General features: G+C 37.4%; 2 protein-coding genes across 2 annotated transcripts in view; one reads left to right on the top strand and one right to left on the bottom strand.

Moving 5' to 3' along the window:
* LOC137251351 (uncharacterized) overlaps positions 1-13824 on the top strand; it is a 28102-nt gene extending 14278 nt beyond the window's left edge. Inside the window, exons 2-6 of the mRNA XM_067785779.1 lie at positions 2180-2368; positions 8541-8682; positions 8890-9042; positions 9134-9506; positions 13182-13824. Of these exons, the coding sequence (XP_067641880.1) occupies positions 2180-2368; positions 8541-8682; positions 8890-9042; positions 9134-9506; positions 13182-13451 (1127 nt within the window). The 3' untranslated portion in view covers positions 13452-13824. The remainder of the gene's footprint in view (positions 1-2179; positions 2369-8540; positions 8683-8889; positions 9043-9133; positions 9507-13181) is intronic.
* Positions 1-24275, bottom strand: part of LOC137251352 (uncharacterized) — a 143946-nt gene that overhangs the window by 54930 nt on the left and 64741 nt on the right. The gene's annotated exons all lie outside the window — the stretch shown is intronic.

The following is a 24275-nucleotide window of genomic DNA, read 5'->3' as shown; positions in this document are numbered from 1 at the left end:
ACTTCGAATGAAGAATTTGAGATCAGACAGTGATAGGGAAATTACAATATAAACAGACGGCTTCGACTTCATAGGGCCTCTTAATATCTGCCTTTACTTGGTTCTCTGATATATTGAAGGGTATGAATTTGCTGATCAGATAGCCAGAAAAGGATCCAAAATTAATTTGAATATAATCGTGGACGTAAGACCATCATTGAATCGTCTCTTAAGAAAAATTGAAGAATGCACGCACGAATAATATACAGAGCAAGGCACTTTGTGTGAATCATCGTCCTTATGCGCGTGTTTGTATAGGAAAGAAACTATTTTAGTTCTTAGACTAAAAAGTCTTTACTAAGAGTAATTATCACTATCGCTGATGCTTCGACGATGGCATATACCAACAATATCTATTTGCAGGAGCTGTAAGGATGATAAGAAAAGGGAATCGATTCATCACTTTGACGATGTCATTCCACAGTCCGAAGCAGGTAGATAGGTTTTTCGCTCCTATTTGAGTTCGTATGGGAAAGCAAGGGGTTTATTGAAGACTAATTAGGATGTATTTGGTTGGACGAATGAACTCCTACCTGGGGTATTCACAAATATGATTTTGAGTATAATTGTGGGATATCCCCATTAATGCTCTCTTCACGTAACCCATTTCTATCAAAACCTGAACTTGGCAAGAGAGGAAATGGAGATCTCCTTTCAGTCGGAAAGTGCAGTTGGAGGCAGGTTTAAGTTCTAACTAAGGCAATTTTTATTTGAGATAACGAACAAATTGTGATTTCTGGTAATCCTGAAATTCTCTTTCGTTTAATAGTCGCTGAACAACCACAGTAGCAATATTGTTTATTTGTTATCAAAAAACATATTTTGCAAACAAAAGCTCATGAGAAGAGTTTGTTTAATTGTTTTATGTTAGCAATTTATATTACTTAAATTTTTTGTTAGACTCGAGCAATAAAATATTATTTAAGCAAGCATATTTGTGAATTGTTTTTTGAGTGTTAATAAATCTGCAAGCATACATCTTGCCTCGTTGCTCGTCAATCAACGACTAAATCGCTACCCCTACGAATGTTTTACTTTTACCTACACAGCCACAATTTCAATTTTGGGTACCACTGATGTAGAGAAAGGAAACGAGGTGAAGAAAGAGCAGGAGGAAGCACAAAAGAAATGGAAAACGGAGTAGGAAGGAAACGGCAGACAGAAATAAAAATAACACGGCTGCGGAAGGAAGGATGCTGAATGCTATAATCTCCTTTTTTCAATATGCCATGGGAAAACCTCTCAAAACACTAGGTTAGGTTAGAGTGGCCACCGGTGCAAGCACCAGTGCACTTAGGCCCAAAAGGTCCCATTGTGATACCAAGTGGATCTCTCCCCTACTCAAACCAACAGGTCGATTCAGCAAATGTCAGGAATTTCTTAGGTTCCAACTTAGCCAGATCACAAAGATCATCAAAGAAGGGAGATCCCAGAGATTTCTTCCTCTTGCGCCAAAGCGACTGTCCTGCACAGAAAATGCTTGACTGTTTCTATCTCCTCTTCGTCTTTGCAGCTGCTGCAGTAATCATTATAAGGAGCATCCAGCCGTTGTGCATGCTTCCCGATTGCTATGTGGCCGGTTATAAGTCCAACCGCCAGAGATATGTCACCCCTTCTGAGAAGAAGAAGACTTCTTGTACGTCTCGCGTCCCATTCAGGCCACACGTGCTTAGTGTGATAGCAGGATACGAGATTGCTCCATCTCACACCCGCTTCCCTAAAGAAAATTCCTTTCCAAGTGAGATTACAGATTCAAAACACTAAGTTGTCGCCAAAAATTATCAGTTCTAGACCGCTTACATACTCAAAAATTAGAGAAAGGCTAAAAATTAAACATATTTCAAAGTCAATGAACTTAAATGACTTTTTACGGGATTGGTAGCTTTGTAAACACTTTTGATAGGCATATTTAACAACAAATCAGTAACTTTGGGTATTAAATTAAGAATTAGCTAATTTACCACATTAACTTAAAACAAAATAATTTAAAAAGTTTTTATGCTGCTTATATCTAATTATACTACAAATTTTTTAATTTTATAACTTTTTACTTTTCTTCTCTTTCACGGATCATCATTACCAAACCAACAATTAACGTTCCCACCATAAAAACACATTCACATCTCGAATTCACCTGCAGGCGGTCAATTATGGAAGGAGGTAAAACAAGAAGTTGATTATTTATTAAAACCACAAGTGCTGACCGAAGCAGCACAGCATGTGCGCGCCGCAAATCTCTCACGAATCGTTCTCATCGAAAATCTACAAGAAGTCATCGAAACGGAAAATCCCACCGAAGCAGAAATTGCATCTTTCCAAAATCGAAAGGGTAAGTTTAATAAAATTTTCTATCAAAGTTTTTTTTATAAGCAAAAGGGAACGCGCAGCTAAAGTGACGTTCGGGGAAAAAACTGTGCAGTAATTCAAACTCAACACGTCTCAGAGGACAATAAAAAAGTTTAGTTGGCTACGGTTAAAGAGACACTTGCACGTCGATGACAGGGCAAGCAGGTGAAAAACTGTGCGCCATGAGTGTGGGTGGGTGTTAATGTATTGCTGAGAGTGTAAAAGCGTGTAAATGTGTGACATGTTGGCGCCGTCATTGGCAACAAATTCACACTCGATTCAAAGTTTATTACATTGACTTTATGTAGCTAGTAGTTGAGTTGTTGTTGTTACGGCATATTGTACACATGCACAGGGTGATCAAGTTTGAAAATACGACCTGTAAGTTATAAGAGAAAGTTTAAGTTTAACTTTATCTTCATACGCGTTTCGGCGCTTTCTCGTCTACTTCAGGGAGTCGAGTTTTTTTTCAAAACATTTACGAAGGAAAAGGAAAGTTTAAATTTGCCTTCTTAAATCTCGGCCAAAAGGCTAAATCAAAAAGCAAGAAATTGTATGGAAATTGTATGGAGTAAATAAATAAAATGTCTCTATATTGCTATAACAGTGAACAGCGGAAGTACTGCTTTTAAAAGCAATGCTATAAACCCAATATTACTAAGCTCTTGGAGCGCGCCTATAATTATTCCACACAATAATGTTTAAGAAGCATATAGAATAAGTATGGACCTAAAATGGACCTGGATTGGATAAAGCCATCTGCCTTTACACTAGCATAAAGTATGAATGTTGCAGATTTCGAGTTCAATACTCAGCTCCCGAGAACCTAACTAATGAAGAAGTGAAATGCAGAAACATGTCCTAGTAAAAATCGCCGTTTGAAAACTTTGTAATTTTTCTCTAATATCAGGAGCTCAAGAAAAATATTTACTTTAACCAAGTTTAATGGTCACTTAGGAACATCAGACTTGAAAGCTGATCACTTGTCGCGCCACCTTGTGCAGTGCACTGTTGCTTTAAAAGCTAAACTTTTTGAAAACTCAGCAATATTTCTGTCTTCTATAATAAGAAATTGAATGAACACAATTTGAGTATTTTAAGGGTTGCTGCATTTACTCGTCTATATCTTTTTCATCAACGACCTCAAACTAAACTTTTAAACTTCAGACATGCTGAAGCGCAGCGGCGCATAGATGGTGCTTTTGAAAGTGTTTTGCTGATGAGCCGTTAGTAACGCCGATATAAATTCAAACTTAGTCAAACGATTCAGGTTTGAGAAGTAGCCAAATGCAATGCTTATTCACCTGACTGCCACCTTAAGGTGTTGCTGGTAACTGAGCCCGCCCGCCCTATGTGCATTGCTATGGCATGAGAAGTGTTGGTTTTCTAAATTTTAATGCATTTTTGAATGTGTTTGATTATGCGACGCCACAAATTGTTGGGCGTAATAAATAATTCATCAAGAATCAACACGAAAGAAGTTGCCCAAAAATGTTGGCTTAGTTGCATCTCACTAAATGGGGAGGTGTCGTTTCACACTTAGCGCTCAGCGTATACAAGAAAGGGTGAAATTGGTATTTTTGGGGATATATTTTGTTAGTTTTTTTTTTTGGTATGCCACTAGAATTTGTTTTTTGGTTTAAATAATAACGTAAATTTTGTGTGTACTTCGAGTTTCAAAAACGCCTTAATTAAATGATAACGTCAACCTGAAGTGCAAACTTTATTATTAAGTGGAATGGCTGATAGAGATTGAAGTGCGATAGACGGAAAGGAGAATCTATGTACTTATCTTAGGGTGGTTCTTATGATAGAAATAAAAGATTATTGTTCTTCAAACGGTAATACGAAGCTCAACATTATCACGTATAAATTTTGGCAAGGACTAAAATCGATTTAGGGGTGTCGCTCAAGTGTCAAAGTAAACTTGTATGCTAAATCCTCCAACGATGCTTAAATATACATACCAGAGTAGCCCTTGAGAGTTTCGAAAGAGTAGCAACATCCAAAGAGCCTATTGTTGCCAGAATGGTTTAATTTTTAGTGTTAGCGATATGTTTGTTTTAATTTTTTGTTAAACTCAAGCAATAATTTTTCGCCTCCCCAAACCTGGCATTATCACCGACTAAATCTTCCGCCACCTTATTTACAACATGGACGTCCCAAATGTCGACCATTTTGAACATCCACGTCGATGGCACTACGCTACCGACTGTCCTACACCCCAAAATCTTGGGTGTGACGTTTGATCAGGATCCACATTTTGGTGAGCGCGCAGCCGCAATTGTTCCGAAAATCCAGAGCCGTAAAAAAATCCTCAAATCCCTTGCTGGCAGTACTTGGGGAAAAGACAAAGAAACGCTCATTACCACATACAAAGCAATTGGCCAGCCGATTGCGTGCTACGCGTCCCCTATATGGTCGCCAAGCCTAAAAATTACCCACTGGAAGAAGCCACAGGCCTGCCAAAATACTGCTCTCATAATCGCCACGGGCTGTCTTCTTATGTCCCCAGAACATCGCCTACATAATGCGGCGAGAATACTCCCCATCAGAGAGAGAAATGAGATGCTAACCAAACAGTTTCTGTTGAATACCCAGAAACCTGAGCATCCCAACAGACATCTGATTGATGAGCCAACACCGTCTAGGGGCTTAAGGAGTCATCCCCGTAAGCATTTTGAGGAAATACGGCACCTGAGAACTCAGCCGTATAAAGCAAAAAAACACAAGCAGGTCCTTGGCGAACTCCACAAACAGGCGTCGGACCTTTATGCCGGGAATTGCCCGGTGAATCCAGTACTCAAATAACAGTACCCAAAACTTGCGGAAGAGGAACGCATACTCCCCAGGGAAACGCGAGTCACTCTAGCTCAACTTCGTTCTGGATACTGTAACAGGTTAAACTCTTACCTATCCAGAATCAACCCCGACATAAAAAATGTATGCCCCGCTTGCAATGTGTCCCCACATGACACCAACCATCTCTTTAATTGTAAGGTGGAACCAACGCCTCTAACACCTCTTTCATTATGGTCCACCCCTGTTGAAACAGCAAGTTTCCTCGGACTCCCGTTAGAGGATATTGATGACAATTTGTGATCGGTCGCAGCTGTTAGGTAGGGCGAAGCACTGCTACAACAACAACAGCTACAAAAATTTTTGCGATTGTGTTCGAAGCTCTGCTGGCGTTGTGCATCTCTGATATCGACTTTAGAATTCGAACTAGCAAATTATAAAGCTTCATAGCACTCGGTATTTTTAAATCCATATATTTCAATTGGTTAAAAATATATTTACTCTAAAAAATATATATGTCTAACTACGCACAGAGAAATGGCATTGCAATTATCACCAGCCCTAGGCAAGAACATAAAAAAAACACTTCAGTAACAATAAAGTATGCGTCCTCAGTTGAATATGAAGATTTCTATAGCTATACCACTAACTTAGGTGAGACTTTGGAAACGCATCCATTTGTATATGGCACTCACTTAAAGACGAAAGTTGCGTTGTACAAATATTACGAAATTTTATTGTATACTTTGTGGCGTTTCCGGTGTCTGCATGAATTGAAGTTCGGTAGAAGTTTAAAGTAACTTGAGTAGGCAATGAAAACTGTGATGCCTGCCACGTTTAAGTGAATTAAATTTTCAATGTTTCCTTTCGTTTGGCCAGCAAAAAACTTCATTCCAGTATTAAATCACCGAAACCAGGCTGAATATTTCATGACATGCATCCAATGCCGGGTGGAATGACCATGGAAAAGATCAGGATAGTCTTTGAAAGGTTATGAGACTTAATAATTCGCCGCACACTTTGAGGTCGGCTCGCAGCTTCCTCCCACCAAAGGCTGGGAAAATCCGTCATTTATACGCTAAGTACCCGCGATTTGGCAAGCCTGGAAATCACTCGATGTCCGGAAAATAACTGACAAGGTATATATCCTTTATTACAGCCAAGCAGCAAGAAAGGCGTTAGCTATGCCATATACTAGGTCAAAGCTCTGGAAATATCCATTAACTAGGTTTCGAGCTATAGAGGTATAAGAAAATAAAACGGCTGATGAGCACGACAGGGCTCAGAAGGAGGTGATCGAATAACCTCTAGGCTAGCTAAGGGAAAATTCAAAATGTTTACGTTAACAAAGCTAAGTAGAATTGTAAGAGTAACTCGGGTTGTGTAATCTCAGACGTTACATGGGAAAACCACAGTAAGAAGAGCAAGGAGTATACAGAGCAGATCCGAGCCGGCGCCCATAAAACTATAACGGTATGTACCGATCATTGCAGACTCTGTAAGGACGTAACTGCCAAAGAGCGTGTTGATCACTTTCTGTAAGCTAGAGCACGTCTAAAATATTCGGAAGCCCCCTTTTTGGAAAATCTTGGTAGGTTATTGGAATTTGTGATTCCAAATATTCTTGATTATATAAAGAACGCAGGCTGGTTGAAGTATACTTTCAATGTAGCTTTCATCCACTAACTAGTTGGGTGGCCTGGTTCGCAGTCATTATACCTACATATCTACCCGAAAGACTAGAGACCCCGTAGTCTAGCATTTTCCAGCTCAAACTGCATGACATACCATGCTTTATTTATTTTCCTAAATATTTCACTAGGAGGTATATCCTTCGGAATCGGACTACCTTATACCTAGACCGTAAATTGTCGAGTAAGTTCAAAGTTTTTGAGTGGCTTTCCATCCAAACAAGGTTGTAATTACCCGCATTCTCTTACATGCATACAATACCATTGGTGGAGGCTTTCTATGCTCTCTCATCTAAAATCATATATTTAAAGTACGCTGTAAGCAGCGCTGAATACCCTGCTGCACATCACTGGTTTCTAAGAGAATAGCGTTAACAAATGCAGCGAGATTCAATTCCTCGGGGCAGCTTGGATGCAGGCCACTCGGTCATAGTTGTACACTGTCCTATCTAGCATTTAGCGGAGGGACTATCTGATACCGTGACGAGTATGCGCTTCGATAGGGATCTTTAGGCCACAGTATTAGTGTAAGATTGGCGCAAGGGTGCGAAAATGGCGGTTGATACGATACACGTATGTAAAGATGGTTCGAAACTAATAAAAAGGGTAGGGCTTGCGGTAAGCTGAGCTGATCGTGTAAACTGTCACATCAGTTTTGTGTCTTTCAAGCGGAACTGGTTGCTATCAACAACGCAGGTAAAGAGGACTGAAATATTATTCCTGTCGTAAGGAGTGACTTTCACAGGCCCAAAGGTTCGACCCGAATCGTACAGCATACACTCCAATAAAATACTGTCTATATCCCTAATACTCCCTTTCGTGAAATATTTCTGAGCTCAAGACCCATACATTTTTACATTGACCGCCAAGCGGCAATTAATGCAACAAAGCGCATATTAGTACTACAAATGAAAGCGTTCTAGAATGCAAACAAGTACTATAAAGACTAGGCACTGGTAAGGAGGAGAGTTTCCGGTCATATGGACATAAATGATGGTAAAATAGCGAATAAGCTGGTAAAGCGGGGCATATTCGGTAGATGTCTCAATCAGGCTTGGTAAAATAATTTACTCTTATCACAAAATACAATGGCCTATAGGTTCAATATGAGCGTTCATATCCTGTTCTGCTATTTGGCATCTAACGCTCATAAGTTAGATTTGGACACGGTAGATGCAGAAAGTGGGGGCTGCAAGTTGAAACGGTTGAGCGTATATCGTGTTCGTATTCTGGGCTCATCAGATAAGCGCTTCAGTCTAGGAATGACACAGTTACTTAAAAGATATAAAAGCAAGAATGAGTCCTACAAAGCCTCTTGTATTTGCCAAGAGGTCAGAGTTGTTTCATAGCATTGTAGTTTCAGTTTCGACATTTCTGGTAACACTATGGACATATGACAGTTGATGAGTGGCGCTTGCGGACCTGCTAGTTCAAAGAACCCTTCTGATATTATTTTTTCCTTTGTTTGAATTTGTTCTACATAGTAAGAGTTAGAATTTTTTTATATCGATTTTCCGTCATCCCTTATCAAATTTAGTTTGGAGACAAGGCGGTTTCGGCGTTGTGCCATCTTCAGTGTTCCATTTCGTACGAAACTTGACAACGGATGATATATTTTATATATATTATTATATTTTCTTTTTATATTCATTTATTTTACTCCAGGACATCGGCTGACATGGAGGGCCTATCATCGTCTTACTGACATTCACGGTTTCTTCGATTATATGGCAAAGACATATCCAGATATTTGCGCGGTGGAAACAATTGGTTATTCGTTGCAGAAGAGACCATTAAAAATATTAAAGTAAGCCGAATTTGCTGCACTCAAAAAAAAAATATATATATATAAAAACATAATATGAAACAAGTGCTAAAATAAATTCTATTACACTTGTGGGCGTGTAAAAAAAAGTTGCTAAAATATTATGTTTACCTGCGCACGTGTTTGGGATTTGTTTTCATTTCCGCTGAACGCTTTTCACTTTTAAATTTTACCATATTCAATTTGCAGAATCTCGAATGGCAATGCCAACAATTCAGGCATTTGGATTGATGGTGGCATGCATGCACGCGAATGGATTAGCCCGGCAACAGTCACATTTATTGCCAATCAATTGGTTGAAGGTTGGGACGATTTACCTGACTATATGCATAATATCAATTGGTAAGCCAACCACACACAAAATGAAACTTTTGAGCAAACACTTTAGCAAAGTAACGTTTTCAATTTGTACATATGTATTTTGCTCACACAGGTACCTCCATGCTGTGGCTAATCCCGATGGTTATGAGTACACACACACCACCGATCGTTTGTGGCGTAAAAATATGCGTTCACATGGCCGTCAATGTCCTGGTGTAGACTTGAATCGTAATTTCGGCTACAAATGGGGCGGCAAGGGTACATCAGCCAATCCTTGCTCACAAACATATCGCGGTAGTAAAGCTTTCTCCGAGCCAGAGACCTTTTACATTTCGAAATTTATAAGCAATTACCCACGTGATACATTCCAAGCTTATCTTTCGTTCCATAGTTATGGTCAATATATTTTGTATCCATGGGGATATGATTATTTGCAAACAGCTGATCAAATGGATTTGGATAGGGTGGCGCGTCAAGCGGGAACGGTGAGTAGAATTAGTTTATGCATAAGTAGATTATATTATGTTGAAGGCGTTAGGCCGAAAAAAAATTTTTTCGAGCGCGATACATTGCCGACAGCTCATTTTGTGTAACCCTAAAAGGTATATTACTTTTGCAGTACCAGCTGCTGTGGTTCGAACAACGTGCTGAATTCAATAAACTTAGCTATCGACCTTATTTCGTGCATGGAAGATTTCTTTCAGAAATCATCATATATATTATTTCTAATTGCTGTTTTTATGTACGGGTTCCTTTTTCGCTCTTATTTGGAATCCAAAGCTATAAACAAAGCTTTGGTTGTAAAGATGGACATTCGGACTATTATCGAGCTTTGGGCAATTTTGGTCGTAATGCTTTTATTTAGCTATATTTTATTAAAATAGTTTGTTAAAAATAAACGATTGTAAGCACACAAAGAAATATATTTGTACTATGGTACTATAGTGAATATTTGCACTGCATTACCGACAGTAGCTACCATACGCCAGCTGTAAGTTTTAATTGATTGCTAGAACAGCTGATTTCTGTTGATATTTGATAAGAGACTTTTATATTGGTTGCGCAAGATGCGCACGGGCTCGGCTCGTATATTATTTCTAATTGCTGTTTTTATGTACGGGTCCCTTTTTCGCTCTTATTTGGAATCCAAATCTATAATAAAGTTTTGGTTTTAAAGATGAAGATTCGGGCTATTAGCGAGCTTTGGGTAATTTTGGTCGTAGAGCTTTTTTTACCTATATTTTATTAAAATAATTTTTTAAAAATAAACGATTGTGAGCACACATAGAAATCTATTTGTACTATGGCACTATTGTGAATATTTGCACTGCATTACTGGCAGTTGCTATCATACGCTAGATGGCAGCGCACGCTGTAAGTTTTAATTGATTGATAGAACAGCTGATTTTTGTTGATATTTGATAAGAGACTTTTATATTGGTTGCGCAGGATGCACACGGATCCGGCTCGTAAATACTTATTACGATTTACCTCCGCGGATATTTAGGCCGCCATTCTCTTATAATTTGCGTCGTGCTATTTTTTATTTTTTCTTGGCAGGATGGGACCTACGTGTATAATACCGACACTGAACGGCAGCTTCAGGCAAGATAAATTTTCCCTGAGAAGCTTTTGATGGCAGAAATATACTCGGAGTGTTTGTCAAACCACTGCCGAGGGTCGAAACTCGCTTAAAAAAAACGTGTTTCTTAATTTTTGATGTTGCTTTGCCCGATACATGAACCCAGGACCTTCGTGGGATATGCGGAGTATACTACAGCACGACAGATATTTCCTTAAGATCATTTAAAATGTTCCGCGAGAGTAGCTAACCGCCTTCTCCTAGTGACGGATGTTGCACTCGTTTTTCTTCCCCAATAAATCTGCAGCTGCGACAGTAATGGAAGGACTCGATGCCTATCTTAGCGCATATCATACATTGTCCAATGAGAACTCTAACCAGGGACGAAAGCCCGCACTTATTTTGGGTGTAAAGCCGGTGTGCGTCTTTTATCATAAAAAGACTAAAGTAGCCTTGTTGTCTCTCACGTAGTAAGTTTTTACCAACACACATTGGCCATCTGTTTATAGTATCTGAGATCTCACGGAGCTAAGCAGAGACCATAACAACACCTATTGTATTATTTTCTGGAAGGACGTTGGTGGTCGTACCCCTTTCTTGCCGGCTCATGATGTCTACAATTGCCATCAATATCAATCGGCACTCGTATAGCGCTCTTAACTGCTGGCCATATCATTGAGAGATCTGCAGCATTCAAGAATCTTCTTTGCGTTTTCGATAACCACACGTTTCGCATCTCTAGGCACAACTTACTCGGATTGCAAAAGTTCCGACAATAGTCGGAAAGGCAGAAATAAATCCTCAGCCAAAGGTCAGGTGAAGAGATACTTCCTTCAACCTTCCCATCAAGCTTAGAGTTATCGGTGAGCATGTTGATGTATCCCTGAACTGTATGTTGTATGCTGATTAATTCTTGTCGAGTCTGAAAGCACACTTTGTAGTTGGGATATTGGTGTTTAAAACCGGAGCATGTCAACTGCCCTTAATTTTTCAAATCCCGGCTTACTGCGCTCCGGCATTACTTTGTAGCTAAAAGCTAGGCTTATGCTTAAAATTTTCGGTGAAATAAGATTCCGTATTTTGTAATTTCCTATGTATACGAGTAGTTCAGCGTTTTCCGGATGAATCTCGAGATCTATTGATATACATAACCAACCATAGGTATCTTAATTTTAAGAAAACAAGAAGAAGGAGTTATGGGCCTTAGATTGTGCCGTTTATTTTGTTTGAAGATAAAAACTACCCTAACCCATAAGGCGGATACGTGATTTAGAATTACTTACTTACTTAATTGGCGCTTAACCGTTTAAACGGTTATGGCCGTCCAACAAGGCGCGGCAGTCGCTCCTTCTCTCTGCCAACCGACGGCAATTGGTCACACCAAGGGAGTTTAAATCGTTTTCCACCTGGTCCTTCCAACGGAGTGGGGGCCGCCCTCTACACCTGCTTCCATAGGCGGGGCAGCTTAAAAAAAACTAGTTAATTATGGCTTGGTACGTGCCATAGTGTGAAGCAGTGGGGCCGGTAAAATATCTTCCGGTTCTTCTGACTTATAAGACCAAAATGAGGATAAGGCCTACTGCAGATTTCGCTCAGTGGTGATCGGTGCTTTCTTCTGATTTCTGTAGCAAACACTGCAGTACATGCTGAATAGCGTGCAAAGCAAAAGCAAAGTACCCGTGCTGGGGTCGGTCAAGTTGCCGTCCGACTTCTGCATATAATTAAGCTGTATTGAAGACTTAAGGAACATACTCCAAAACTGGGAGTCATCAGGCGTAGATTCCCTACGGAAAACAGAACAAGGAGCCCGCTTGGTGCTTAATTGGTTTATTGTTGAAAGTCGTATAAGCTTTTTAAAGTGTCCCTTTTTCCTGGCCGTCTCTTTTAGCTTGGTTGAAAGCTCATCTAAGAGTTTTCCTAAGTTTATCCAAGCCCGACGACCGCAAAAGTGGTTTAAGCGATACGTTTACCGTGTTAATCAGACAGGCCTTATCTAAAACAGTCTGAATGAATAAGCTGACGAGTTCATCTAGCTCTTCTTGTTGTTGTAGCAGTGCTTCGCCCTATACAATAGGTGCGACCGATCACAAATTGTCATCAATATCCTCTAACGGGAGTCAAAGGAAACTTGCTGTTTCAACAGAGGTGGACCATAATGAGATGGGTGTTAGAGGCGTTGGTTCCACAATACAGTTGAAGAGATGGTTGGTGTCATGTGGGGACACGTTACAAGCAGGACATATGTTTTGTATGTCGGGGTTGATTCTGGATAGGTAAGAGTTTAACCTGTTACAGTATCTAGGTCAAAGTTGAGCTGGAGTAACTCGCGTTTCCCTAGGGAGTATGTGCTCCTCTTCTGCAAGTTTTGGGTATTGTTCTTTGAGTACAGGATTCACCGGGCAATTGCTGGCATAGAGGACCGACGCCTGTTTGTGAAGTTCACTGAGGGCCTGTTTGAGTTTTTTGGCTTCATACGGCTTGTTTTGTTACTAGGCTGATCGATTTTCTCTCCCGTTAAACTCTTGTCAGCAAGCTGCATATTATTATACATACTAATCATATTTTCTTCTCCCCATAGACCATCACAAAAACATCCGGTGGCAAGTACACGGTTGGCAATTCAGCCACCACACTCTATCCAGCAGCTGGTGGTTCGGATGATTGGGCCAAAGGCTTCGCAGGCATCAAATATGCTTACACAATTGAAATGGGTGATACTGGACGTTATGGTTTCGTGTTGCCAGCCAGTCATATTGAACAGAATGGCAAGGATGGTTATACATTTGTGGAGACTGTGGCGCGTGCCGTAACCAAAGGCAAGCGGGCCAGCCGAAAACGTGCCTTTTAATTAGTTTAATTTTCTAAAATAATTTAAAATTATTTATTCTTATAATTTAATAACTATTTGAAACAATTGAAATGAGTGCATTTAGGAAACTCAACTCATAGTAGAAGCAAGCTTTTATAAAAAGCCAGTAAATTAAGTAACAAAAATTTAAGAAAAATTATCATTTTAACTAATTATTTATTTATTTATTTATGCATTTAGCGTTATTTATTATTTAGATTAAGCATTGTAGTGAATTTCGGCCGTTTCGATGAATTTAAATCGAGCGCATGAAAATTTGTTTAAAAATATTAAAAGCGTTCGGTCTAATGTAGTAAATATTAAATGACTACTACTTGTAAAATTATATTGAAATTGAAAACGAAAAAAATAAAAGTATTTTACAAAAAATCATCAATATAAATTTATTTGCTTGCTTTCGAAAACCGTGCAAAAGATTTAAGATTCACTGCATGTCATCAAAGTAAATTGAGTTTGCAAGTTGACGATTTGTATCTTATTTTATGTATGCATGTACTCATTTCCATATAGACAGTACCCGTAGGTATTTGGTTTAAAAATGAAGAAAGAATGGATAAGAGAAAAAGAAAAATTTTGCATGCATTACACTAAAATATCTTAAACTTGAAGAAAAAATGCACTAAAACAAGAAGAAAAACAAAATTTCCCATAAGCATAGACATAATGATGAGATCAGGATTTTGTGCAAATGGTCTAGCAGCATTGCATTGCAAACTTCCGTAGCATATTTTTTACAGAACACTAACAAAATACACGGTTATGCATTTGCTACGTTATTGCAAAAACGCAACACCAAAAACCGTAGTTTATTTTTCCAATATTGAATAGCAAACCATCAACTGTCAAACCAAAACAAAAAGTGCAAAGAGGGACGCAACAAATTAAATGGGGTTACACTGAAAAGACCTTGGTCGGGAAAAAAATCCAGAGTCGCTCCAGTACAAAGAACCAGCTGCTGTGGGAAGAGCAAAAAGTGCAAAAAAAATTTTTATTTTTTTGTTGGTTTTTTGGCCTTTAGTTTGTAAAAATGTTTGTAAATTGTCGAGATCGAGGCCATACAATATTAAATAACACACAAAGAAAACTTTTTATTTGTATATGTTATATATTGTCTTTTTTTTATTTATCGATATTTCGACTTCAATTAGAAGTCATCTTCAGGACTAGAAATACAAAAATACAAGTATTATAATAAAAAAACATAATAGTACATGTATACATTTGACTTACATCGTTGGATGTACCAGATAGGGACCACACTAATGACAACAAAACGGCCCTCACTCAGCATTGCAAAACAACTGGACACTCTCCAGATTTCGATGAGGTAGAAATTCTACAACAAGAAAAACAGTATACGAAACGCTATATTTTGGAGATGCTTCACATAATCCGCACACCCAACGATAAAAGAATGAATTTTAAGTCATACACAGACCAATGCGCTCACGCATACAGACAATTGATAAAGAAAAATTGCAAAAATTAATGCTGAGAGTGTTATACAACAACATTTACCTGGTGGGAATTTAATACATACTTATGATATGGGTGTCGCTCACAGTTTAACTTTTTATGCTATATTGTTGTTAGTTAAGAATTTTGTTTATAATTACGGTTCTTTATTTGTTTACTTTTTATGTTTATTTTCGTTTTTGTCATATCAAATTTTAAATTAGTCGATCTGGTACATCCAACGATGTAAGTCAAATGTATACATGTACTGTTATGTTTTTTTATTATAATACTTGTATTTTTGTATTTCTAGTCCTGAAGATGACTTCTAATTGAAGTCGAAATATCGATAAATAAAAAAACGACTATATATAACATATACAAATAAAAAGTTTTCTTTGTGTGTTATTTAATATTGTATGGCCTCGAGCTCGACAAAACAATATTTTATGAAAAAGGTGCTCCAGATCCGTAGCCTATATTTGCTATAGCAACGTTTCCAACGTCAAATATACAAAATTCTTAACTCCCTTAATATTGATGAACTTCTATTTTGAAAAAATAGCTATTGTAAAGAGCTTTTTAGAAGCAAATTATTGAGCTTATGCGAGCAGTTACTTAAAGTCCATCTAGAAAACTTGAAAGCTTCACAGTAAAGAAGACATTAGATGTCTATAAGTTGCGCTCTACGTTAATGAAATTTTAGTGAAAATTCATCTGCCTTGCAGTTATCGTTCGGGATCAGCATAAAGCAAGTGGGTCCCGTCCCGCAAGTTTTGTGGGAAAAACTAAAAAGATACACGACGAAAATCGGCTGAGAAGCTCGTCCTTAATCTCCTCGGTGGTAATTCGCACAAAGTTTTTTTTCTACCTCTTTTGGCATCTGCACTACGCTCAAACATTCATGTCTTAAACTTACCGGAAAGTTACTTTAAAACCGATGCCAAGAATCGAAACCTCGTATAAATGTTCAAATAATATCGGCCAGTGCGCCACCTAGCGGCCTTTTTTCCTTTTGTCTAATTTTCACGTTGCCCTGATGCATGTGTAAGGATTAAAGTTTCTAGCTCAATGAGAAGTTACTTCAAAATCTAATGCTCTGTATGAATTTTCTAAAGCTATCTTAATATGTATTTCACTGAAAGGAATGGTCCTAGGTAAATCAACAAATCGGTTCTGTTGTTATTGACTTAACGAAGATTCGGTGAAATTGATCGAATTATGGTTAATTCGACCGAGTTCTATGTCAAGCGAACAATTTAGTTTAGTCATTTCAACAGAAGAGAAATTGTCGCTGTTAAGTTAACAAAATTCTGTAAAATTGACAGATTCCTAATCAATCTAACTGATTTTTCTATTAACACAACTGATCTCACGGGTCATTTCAACAGTGAACAACAGTCAATTTCAAAGAGAATTTTACGCTCACTGCGCTCACTACTTTGTACTTATGCCGATGGTGCCACTTGTTAAAAAAAACACCAAAATAAGAAAACCACCAAATCGAAAACACACAAATTGGGAAAACAACAAAAAAATAGTTTTTCAGTTATCAATACAAAATGAAAAACCCCTTTTTGAATTTACTGTGCATAACACAGCAAAACATTATTCGATACCGGGACACCTATTTATCGGGAACAATTTTGCAACTTCTCCTCCAAGCGAAATGCAAAATTGCGCACTATTGTTACAAAAGTTTTGTTTGAACGAACAGGATTTTTCCAAAGTTAGTAACATTTTGTTCAAGTTTTTACGAATTTTTATTCACGGGAACGAATCTAATAAGATAATAAAAAACATCAACATTAAATATTTCCGACAGCATAAAAGTTAAAGTTGTTTTGGAATCGGTTCAAAATAAACCGTTACGAGAATTAAGCTTGCCGAATTACATGTAAATTTACTCCAGTGGTGAATTACCTTCCGTGATTTGATTCTTTACTTCTGTATAACTTACAAGTTCTCTATTTAAAATGTTATGTCAAACATTTATACTACTAGTTTTGTTCGAAACAATCGAGTGGGGCAACTCTACATGCGAGAGAAGAAATTGAGAATGAGCTGCAACTGAGAGAATCAGTTTCGTGACTACTACGAAGTTCAAACTATAAATTAAATAAATTTCAATAAAATATAAAAAGTTAAATTTGGTGAAAGTTCATTTAATAAAACAAAGTAATAAAGTGTATAATGTTTAATGTGTGCCAGCAAATTTGATGTACGCCCAATTGAAGTTCGGTTAGTAAGTACATACATACATATGTATGTACATATGTACTTTTTTGTCCGATTTTTGTTTTAAATTCAAAGAAAATGGAAACATTTTATATCAAATGTGCATACACAAATATAAATATAATTATAATATAACAATATGGTGAAAATTTTTACAGAAAAAATTGAAATAAAGTTCTTGAAACCGACGCCAATGTGGTTTAACAAACGGTGCAGTTCCGTTATTTTCGCTAGAGCATGTACTAACGCGTGTGTGAATATGTATGTAGCATATATACATATATATATATATATATATGTAGCAAGCATGAGTATTTATGTATTCACATATTTACGTATATATATGGCAACATACTTTCGTACAAAGCTGTCGATGGTAATTCGGAAAAAGTTTTGTTTATTTGAATTCAGATTTAAGTTATTATGATTTTAATTAATATTACTAAATATAGCAATAAAATCATTAGAAATGAAAAGTACTTATGTGTAATTTATACAAATAAAAAAAAACTACGTAGGTTTAAATACATATATATTTATCCGGCCTTTATTTTTTCCACAGGTATTAATGTCATATGAACAGAAATATCTGTTAATTCAATAGATTTGATTTCATTTCAACAATGAACTCTGTTAATTTAACAGTTTACGCTGGTTATTTCGAATGAACAAAAGTCTCTGTCTCTTCGGCTTTCGCTGTTAGTCTCATCTTAACATTAAATCTGTTAATTTAACAGTTTGCACTGGTAATTCCAAAAGAACAGAAATTCCTTTCATATTAACAGTTTTGATTGATATTCTTAGAGCGACAGTAATAATTGTTAATTTAACAAAACTATGGGTAAAGTATAATGAAACAACTTTTTTTGTTTACTTGCCTACTAAAACGGCCAATTACGTATCAACGATTTGTGCGCAGTTGATTCAACATCTTGTTGCGATGTATAAAAATTTTAAGAAACTTAGGTTGAATTGACTCGTATTTCGGTTGATTTTACGAGTCTTTTTCTTTCAGTGTTCGATTCCTACACTACTTACCAAAATTTTTTTTTCCTCATTTTGCACTATCATCAGGTTCAGAAGCATTTTTCTAGTTTCAATAATCCATCTCTACGGCAAGTTACTCAAAAATATTGTGCAAGTTTCCCCAATTTTGTACCGCAAAATTATTTTACAACAAAAAGAGAAAAATTCCGATAAGTGGCGCACGGGTCGAGATAATTAAAAAAATCATACTAGATTAGGAATTTGAGATCCGTTTTTAAGTAACTTCCCGGTGAGCTAGAGACTTGAAATTTAAAATATAGATCAGAGGTAGAGCTCACGGTTTCTTTTTGAACACAACTGAGAGTTTTGAAACTCGTGAAATAGAGAACTCGGCTGCCGCGAGTTTTTCGTATCTTCAAATACTCGTACGGCTCGCGAGCTTGCCGATATTCAACTTAGTCACTGCATTGGCAGTATTTATGAGTCTGTGTGTTTTTTTTTTCATTATATTGCCTTTCCAATGATGCTCAATTTTTTTTTTTTTTAATATAATAATATTTCCATTCGAGGGCGCAGCATTTCTTCGAGCTAGAGCTCACGTTTTCATCTTGAACATAAGCAAAAGTTTCGGGACTCGAGAACTCGGCTTCTCGCGATAATCTCGAATCTCAGAATACTCGTAAGCATCGCGAGTTTATCGACATTCAATTTAGCACTACATTGTGTTCGAGTAAACTTCGTAAGCTTTATAAAATATCGCATATAAAGCGATTTAATGTAATGCCGAGAAGCTCACAAGCCCTACGAATATTACGAGAATAGAGAATTCTGCGGGAAGCCGATACTCGCGAGAAATTTCTTCTCCAACAATTTCGAAAAATCGTAAGCTCGACAGTCGTGAGTCAATGACACTATAACACATATGACAAAAAGATTTGCTATGGGGTCGCACGGTGCTAGTATTAAGAGAAACCGTACGTATAGTGTTTAAGTAGTTGAGAACGCGACGACCATTCATTCAACTAGGGAAAACTGCGGAAGTTGGCGCCCGGTGCGAGATATTTCGAAATATCATACGCAAGGCAACATTAGCACAAAAAAATCAGCTAATTAGAAAATGCCCGCAAAACTTGAAATTTCGCCATTGACGCTCTACGAAAAGTTACCCAAAAATTTTGCGTAAGATTCCACTATTTTGTATTGAAATGTGCGGACATACATGAAATTAACTTTATATAAAGGAATAAAGTTAAGCGTTGAATTTTTAGTTTTTTTTACTGATGATGTTAAATTTTTCTATCCAACTACGCTCGTTGGTTTCTTGTTTGAACTGCGTGCCATCACAAGTCATATCTTCATTATCAGCATGAAAAATTCCGACGTTGAATGCAAACTTTTCCTTTTTTGGCAGTTAATTTAGCTTTAGAATCCCTTTGCACAACCTTGACCTTGTTCTGCCATTGTTCTTTATGTTTTTCAGTTCTTCTCGCTTTTACATTTGTCTATACTATATTTAGGCATCTTACATTGCATAGTTACATTAAAGCAGCTAACTTGTAAGTAATTAACACATAGAAGGACCTGAATTGAAAAGATTCGTTTTGGTAATTATATCGTTTGACATACTTTTACCATACTTATGCTGTTTGGCTTAACATCAACTTTAGTACTATATTTGCTTACAAGTATATTGCGGTTTTAGTACATAAGCGAGGAACACAAAAGACAGAGCCTACTACATCTCCCTGACTAACTAAGTACTAATTGTTTTAGTTAAAAATGGCAGTTCTAAAACGATAGTACGCGGTTCTTTGAAATATTCGTAAATGTTCTATAATAAACTCAAAAAAAGTATAAAAAGTGGGCTATGCCACTTTCCTTGACCCAGCCTTAGATCATCAAAGTACATTCACCCCAGAGCAACGAAATCTTCTCGATCGTACTTTAAAATGTTGCATCTTAATTGCAACGGTTGAACTGGAAAAATCATAGGGAGATCGATTTTAGGAAGCTAAAGAAGATAATACGATTTGTGAGAAGGGAAATGGACTCTAAAATCGGTCGCAGGGACAGTACCGTGAATTGTAAAGAAATAGCTGTTCAGTTGGGCGATGTCATTCTTGAAATCATAACCCAGTACCTACCCCCATTATTGATAATTTTAACGATCAGCACAATGCTTGTCATTTCTATCGTTACAAGAACAACAACATGTTTGTCATTCGAAATTGCCAGCAGACAGCCGTGAAAGGGTGCTAACGGATGAAATAGACGACGCGATGTACAGCACGATGAGTGGCGACGCCAACACGACTGGCAGGTTATTAGGGCGGACTAGATTCACGACGACGGTGTAGCCGCCACATCTGTCACATTAGTTTTCAGGCATGCTTAACCAACGAAACGATATCATTTCGTTACGATAATCAACGTTAATAAACGAAACGAACTCATTTCGTTTCGTTTATTAACGTTAAGATCGTCAAATTAACGAAATGATTTCGTTTCGTTTTCTGCCATATCAAAACGAAATCAAATCGTTTATGTTGATTATTAATTTCAAACTATGCTGGCAAAGCTGATTGATGGCGGAGTCATTAAAGGTGAAAGCATTAGCCAAGCTGATTGCAACTTTTCTCTTGAATTTTGACAGTACGAACATTTCTCAGAGTATTTTTGACATTACCACCAACGAATTACACAAACAAATTACATAGAGTTTGTGTGTGTATGTGCGCTCGTTGTTGCCACCTTACAGCTTCACCATGGCTGTAGCATTGCCAGCACAATTCAAACATAAAGTATCACGTTTTTGTTAACGTTTTTAACGTTAACGAAAGCTTTTCGTTTCGGTTAAAAACGAGATACAATTTATTTTGATAATTTCTTTATCGATAATATTTCGAAGTGTTTCAACGGAAACGGTGGAAATTTTTTGATAAACGATTAGCTTAACGTTAAGGTGCATCCCTGTTAGTTTTATACACGTTCTTATGAGCGTCGCTATTTTCGGCGCGACAGAGCAGCACTACAGCTGTTGTAGCCAGATTAAACCTAATTCTATTTTTGGGAAGCGACAGTGAGTGGCGTCCTTTTTTGTCAATAAAAACTAAAATAGAAGTAAATAATATAGAAGATAATAAAAGCTAAAATCATTCTTTTGGGCGTTTTTTAAACATAATTAATATGTTTTCCTAAATTTTTCGCTACTATTTGCTGTAATTTATATTGGTGGCTGCCGCTTTCAAAGAAATCAAGAAGCCAATGCTTGGCTACGGTCGTCATCAATCTTTGCTTTATTGTGGTTGTGGTCTGTAGACGCCGTGTTGAATGTGATCAGCCCTATTGTCATAGCTCTTCAGATTTTTCCACCGACAGCCCATAACTTGTTGTTGTGGAGCGATAGTAACAATCTCCGTGTTATCGATGTTGATGGTCCTTTTTCGGATATAACTCCGGTAAGTTCCGATAACAAGCAACATTAAGGTACAAGCCCAACCATCTCGGAAACGATTTAATACGACCACATTGAACCTTCTAGGCCATCCCGCCCCCTCCTCCCTCTAGTTCCATGTACAACTTGGGCTCGCCAGCTAAAGAAACAGTATTCGCCACGGGTAGACGAGGTTGACAATTGGGTTTGAGAAGGTATAAATTGCGCTGCCATCCCCTGAACGAGTTGAGCTACACAACCACTTGATTACAGAGCAGAACTCTTACACTGCGTTGATTGGCAATCAATGCTTTACACTAGCATTTGTCCAACTATCCACACTTCTCTCAAGAACAACCGATTTCTTTACATCAGAACGTTCCACTTTCATAAACTTTAAAAAAGATAAATGGAGCAGTTTTTTCTATCACCACCCTCCCTATTTCATCCGGTTAAGGGAGCACTTAGTGCAGGGCATCGAGACAATGCAGCATAGGGGTAAATTCCCCTAGCTAGCGCATGGGTCGAGATAATTAGAGAACTCATACGAGATTTGGAACTTTGGGAACGGGGGTTTTTGTAGTAATTTCGTGGTGAGCTAAGGACTTGAAGTTAGGGTTTAAATGCAGTTCTAGATATTTAGAAAAATCGTACGCATAGAATGGAATCTTGCGGTCATTTTTTGAAACACGTTGCATTGATCTACATATTTAATACCTCATACGCCGTAGTGTGATGGTAGCGTGCTTCGGCTACCACACCGCAGGCCCTGTGTTCAAGTTCCAAGAAAACCAACGTCAAAAAATTGTACAAAAAAGGTTTTAAAATTTAAAAAACAAAAAATGTTTTTTTAAGCTGTGTCTCCCCGCGGCAGTGGTTTGGAAAACACTGAAAGAAGCACGATGCAAATTGGAAGAAAAACTCGGCATAACTCTCCTCAGAGGTAAATTGTGCCAGGATATTTTATTTTCATTTCTGCATTTCCGATGGCAATGCATTAAATAAGGGGAAAAGTTGCGATAGTGGCGAGATATTTAGAAATTTTGTATCGAAAGGAGGAGTATTGTGGTCATTTTTTTTCAAAAACTTACCATTGACCTATAGACTTAAAGACATAGACATAGTTCAGAGAACAAAATAATGCAACGAAAGGGTAAAGGAATTCCGCTAGGTGGCGAATTTTAGGAGACTTGCCACTGCGCTTAAAACTTCACACATACATATGGGGTTAAGAGCACCGAAGCAATGCAACAAAACCGGAAAATATAAAGAAGATTCACAAATTTTAAACCTTGTTCATATTGTGGCGAATATTAACATCACTATGCTGTTAGTAAATATCACAACACAAAAACAGCAAGCAGCCACTCTTATGTACATGTACACATTGCAGCTAGCAACACTTAGAAAGATAGAAGGCGACTAAGAATATCTCACATACACATATGTAGTCTCAGCTAAGAGAAGAAGTTATACTCACACATACACACGCATATGGCTAGAAGAAAAGCATAAACTACAAATATACATATGCTGGGTAACCAAGCATCTCAACTGTTCTCGAACACATTTTCGCGAAACAACTACACTTTAGGTGAAATGGGCGAATGAGAAAACCGAGAGTATAAAAGTATCACAAGCTGAGGAATCAGTAATCAGTTTGATTTAAACACGCTATTAGTTGTGAAGTGAAGTATAATTATCAAGTGTTCCCAAAGCAATCTAAATAAAGACCAGTTTGCAATACTGAATATTATTTATTCGACAGTTCAGCGATTCGAACGTTAGCAAAGGTGCATAATTATCAGAAATCCCCAGAATTCGTTACAATATAAATAAGTCAAAAAGCTGCGAAAAACGTGTCCATAAAAAAAAAAAATATTGCTGCTGAATTTTCACTTTGAAGTTTGAACATTAGCCATTATAAAAAGCTCATAAGAAACAAGCTTGTATGAAAGCGCATAATTTATGGACGACTAGTACCTGTTTCACTGCGCGATTTCAGCTAAGTTCAATAATTGAAGTAAAAACAAACGACTCTGACAACAATTTTCCTGCGGTCCAACTTTGTTGAAACGACCTGTTTCGCTGGGCTTCCGATGAATGATCTCAATACCGATCATTGGAAGCCCTGCCTTTTGAATGCGGCGAAGCACTGCTAATACAACAACCAAAAACAACAAACCCGAGTTTGGGTATACTCCGACTTTCTCTAAGGGTGCATTACAAACTGTTTAAAGTCACAAAGAGAAAATATTAAAAAGCACCAAAGTGTCCCTTCTACTTTACTAAGATAATTTTGCCTCCAACATAATGAATCATTATATAATTATTAATGATTATTAACATAAAAAACAGCAGTAACAATTAAAACAGTTATTTTTGATTTCACGTAACACGCTAATTTTTGTTTATATGCTAATCAGTTAATTTTGCATAATGATTTCAAATATTTTATAAACAAAAGCGTGAAATAACCACTACTCAAATTTAGAGAGAGAAAAAAAACTAAGAAATTTCAATACAAGCAGCGATTAACTGAAATTGGTATTGCCGTTTTATTAACGCTCAACGTCGACTATGCTGACAAAGAAATTATGAATATACAAGTGATCAAATCTTCAAAGAAAGCACCCAAGTAAATACTTCGCTTATGGAAAAAATCCGATTGTAAAGAAACAAATCCACAC

Source organism: Eurosta solidaginis, chromosome 4, assembly GCF_040869045.1.
Source record: "Eurosta solidaginis isolate ZX-2024a chromosome 4, ASM4086904v1, whole genome shotgun sequence".
Classification (NCBI taxonomy): domain Eukaryota; kingdom Metazoa; phylum Arthropoda; class Insecta; order Diptera; family Tephritidae; genus Eurosta; species Eurosta solidaginis.
The sequence above is the reverse complement of the archived record's forward strand: the minus strand, read 5'-3'. Positions and strand labels throughout refer to the sequence as shown.